A 3,970-nucleotide genomic window follows, 5' to 3' on the forward strand; every position below is an offset into this window, starting at 1 on the left:
GGTCAATGGGAACTTCATTCACCCAGTCGGTCAAGCCAAACCCTTTAAGTCAACCTTGACTCCTGTCTGGCATATATTCCTCATGTTCTCCACTCCATCACACGTTCTGCTGGCTTTGTCTTCAGAATAGATGGAGCAGCTGACCATTCTCACTTCTCCCTGTGCTACCAGCTCAGTGCAAAGCCTGTCTGGAATTCTTTTTTTTTTTTTTTTTTTTACATATACATGTCTTTATTTGGTTTTCACTTTTTGCCTTCACAAAATTAAAAAGGCTTAAAATTTAATAAAAATAGCAATGTTTAAGACAAGGACAAGAAACAAAAACCTCGTAAAGAACGAACGAAGATAAATACATTCAGAAAAGAAATCAGATGATTGCTGCAACGAAATATTGAGCAATAATAATAATAATGCAAAAAAGTAGCATTCACATGGTCAGATAAGAGTATGTCTATCATAGAATGCTTTGACTCTGAGGGTCAGTATGGAGGCATCGGTTAACTACTTCTTTTGTTTTCCAAAGTCTCAAAAAATAGACATCTAATATTTATAAATAAAAATAGAAGATAATTTCAAAAAACAGATCATGCCAAATCTTATAGACAATAGAAAAAGAAGAAGTACTTCAAAATCCTTCTACTTCATCTGCATATGCTTGATATTAAAATTGGAAAAAATATATTATAAAGGGAAATTACAAACATATTTCATTTATAAATGAGGATGCAATATCCTAAACAACATATTAACAAGTTGAACTAAAAAGTAATGTTCAAATAATGTACTTTGGTCAAAATTAAATTCAATTTATGTGAGAATTAGTCACTATTTTCTTTTCTTTTTTTTTCTTTTCCTTTCCCTCACACCCTCTCTCCTTCTCTCTGTATCTGCTCTCCCTTCCTCCATACCCCATATCATTAATTGTCATTAATTGTCCTCATATCAAAGTTGAATACATAGGATTCATGCTTGAATATAAGCTAGAATACATAGGATTCATGCTTCTCCATTCCTGTGATGCTTCACTAAGGATAATGTGGAATTCTTCATCTCCCCACTTGGTTTCTCATGCCACTATTCCCAGAAAATGCTTTAAAAGCTAATATTTGGTCACTGGCCAAGAGAAGGAGCATCCTAGCATTTATAATTTTTGTTTGAGATAAATTTAAAATTTCCAACAACTTGGAACCATTACCCCCCACCTTTTTTTTTTTTTTTCCAGGTACAGAGCAGTTGCCTCCTGGAGTCGTGTTCAGGGGATTGGGATTCCCTTGGTCACTGCCATTGAAATTGTCTCCATCTGGATCCTTTCCTTTATCCTGGCCATCCCTGAGGCAATCGGCTTCGTCATGGTGCCTTTTGAATACAGGGGGGAACAGCACAAAACCTGTATGCTCAATGCCACATCAGAATTCATGAAGGTACTAAGAGTTTAAAAGGAGTTAATTGGGAGGGAAGGTCTTCAGCTATACTCTATCATCTTAAGACTTATTGATATCTTCACAATGCCAGTGTGCTTCATTCATTCGAATATTCTTCAGGTGCATGAAAAGTGGATGTTAAACCAGTGTCTGGCTTCTTGAATGGGACAACTATTTTGCTTTTCACTCTTGTATTGTAGCACAACTCTAGACATCTAGACCCAATTGTTCAGCACCAAACAACTGAGAACTCTGAAGCAAATTTACTAAGAAAGAGGGACTAGATGTGTATGTTTATAATGCTATTTGTTTTTGTAATAAGGACTACCAGCACAACAGTTCCCATCTGATGGATATGCCAGTGTTTATTTTATGTCACTCAAGGAAATGGACATTACTCACTCACATTTTTTAAACACGGATTTAGTAATTGAAAAGTAGGGAGTAGTACTTACATGTGATTATATTAGTATAGATTCTATGTCTATTATGCAAATGAGGTAAAATTGCAGATCTTTTTCAAAGAATGTTTTGATTTAACACATTTCGTTGTTTTTTTACTACACTTGATCACATTAATGCTTCCTTGAAAAGCTTAATCACATAACTGAGTGTTTTGGGAAACCTGTTTCAAATGCATGCTTCCTCGACAAAACTAGTTACACAGGGACCAAGGGAGAAAACCAAAAGGATAACTATTTCTCTTAAATCAGCATAATTTAGTGCTTTGATGTATGTTTCATGCAGTTCAGATTCCACATGTAATTGTTTACAGACATCTCAAGGTATGTTTGCCAGACTTGGAAAATTCACAGAATTAGTGGTTTTATGGTCGGCCCGTTATCCTGCTTGGAAATTGTTCTTTTAAAAGCAAAAGTGCTCGTAAAAACTGCCAAACTGGCAACCTTAAAATTGGGGTCTTCTGTTTATCAACGGACATTTTTATCAGGCCAATCTCCACAGTAAAAAACAAAGCAGACAGTAGGAGATTATCAGAATTTGGACAATATGAACAAGCAATCTAGATATTCCAGACCGAAATGTCAGAGGAAAAAGGTCATTATAACAAAGATTTTACTAATAATCATTGGAACTGGACAGAGTGAAATGGGTGAGGCTGGGCTCAATAGCTCACACTCTGGGAGGCCAAGACGGGTGGATTGCCTGAGCTCAGGAGTTCAAGACCAGCCTGAACAAGAGCAAGACCCTGTCTGTACTAAAAACAGAAAAATAAGCAGGGCATTGTGGTGCGTGCCTATAGTCCCAGCTTCTTGGGAAACTGAGGCAAGAGGATGACTTGAGCCCAAGAGTTGGAGGTTGCTGTGAACTATGACACCACAGCATTCTACCCAAGACAACAGAGTGAGACTCTGTCTAAAAAAAAAAAAAGAAAGAAAAGAAACAAGTTATTTCATAAAAGATGGAGCCTTTTTTATAGAAGTGTTCAAGTAAAGCAAGGATACCCTTCAGGCCCGGTGGCCTATAGCATTGTAGAAGAGGGTATGCACTGATCAGGTAATTTGTTAAGAGTCCATAGCAAGTGTAAACTCCTGTTCTTTTTCCCTATATTTTTTCTCCTCTTTTTTCCATTCTTTGCTCCTCAACTTTGCCCTCCCCACCCTTGCTGACGACATCAGTTCAAAACAAAGGCATGACCCTTTTCTCTGCAGGGCTGCGCCATGGAGGGGTCAGCTTCCCAAACCTCTGCAGCCGCTTCTGGGTCATGTGTACCCAGCCAGCAGCGCTCCAGGAAGAGGAGGGTACGAAAGAGTGGAGGCCAGGTGCTCAATGTTTCACTGTAAAAGAGAGTGAGATAGAGACCTCCTGATCTTTTTTAAGTTCAGGGCTAAAATCTTTCTATAGTATGATGAGAACAGGGAAATGTTTGTGCATGCAGATTAGAATAAATCAACTCCTTTGGGAGTTGCACTTAACCTGAGGATAGAATTCAGGGATCTGTGAACTTGGATGGGAAAGAAATGTCACGCTTATTTTCACTAAGTTCTAACTGAATTTATCATTTCCTTCAATTACAAAGGTTGCCAACAAGCTGTAATAGCATTTAACGGTGCCACAACTTTTTCACTAACAGAAATAGCAAACATTTCTGTACCTCATAGCACTTGTATTATCTAGAAATATCATGTACCCTCGTCACAACCTCAGCATTCTGGTATTCATAGAAGCACCAGTAAGTTTATTTGTTAATAAACACCTAAATATTATATTGGAATTTTATTTTTAATATTTTGATAGCCATGTTTCAATATAATTGATTTCCATTGCAATCTTATGTATTTTGTTTTATGCATGTAAAGGTATCCTTCTCAGAAAATATTATATTCGGGGTGGCACCTGTGGCTCAAGGAGTAGGGCGCTGGCCCCATATACTGGGGGTGGCGGGTTCAAGCCTGGCCCCAGCCAAAAACTGCAAACAAAAAAAAAAAAAAAAGAAAGAAAGAAAGAAAAAGAAAAGAAAAAAATAGAAAGAGAAAAACGTAAGAAGCACAGGCATCTGTGAGGGTAAGGAAGAAAATACTCAAGAGCTG

At 37.5% G+C, this 3,970-nt stretch overlaps 1 protein-coding gene across 1 annotated transcript in view; it reads left to right on the plus strand.

Moving 5' to 3' along the window:
- The window catches only part of EDNRA (endothelin receptor type A), a 73,437-nt gene that overhangs the window by 60,224 nt on the left and 9,243 nt on the right, over nucleotides 1–3,970 (plus strand). The window contains exon 4 of the mRNA XM_003790204.2: nucleotides 1,223–1,421. Coding sequence (XP_003790252.1) covers nucleotides 1,223–1,421 — 199 coding nt within the window. The remainder of the gene's footprint in view (nucleotides 1–1,222; nucleotides 1,422–3,970) is intronic.

This window comes from Otolemur garnettii, unplaced genomic scaffold (genome assembly GCF_000181295.1).
Source record: "Otolemur garnettii isolate 467f Iridium unplaced genomic scaffold, OtoGar3 scaffold00041, whole genome shotgun sequence".
Classification (NCBI taxonomy): domain Eukaryota; kingdom Metazoa; phylum Chordata; class Mammalia; order Primates; family Galagidae; genus Otolemur; species Otolemur garnettii.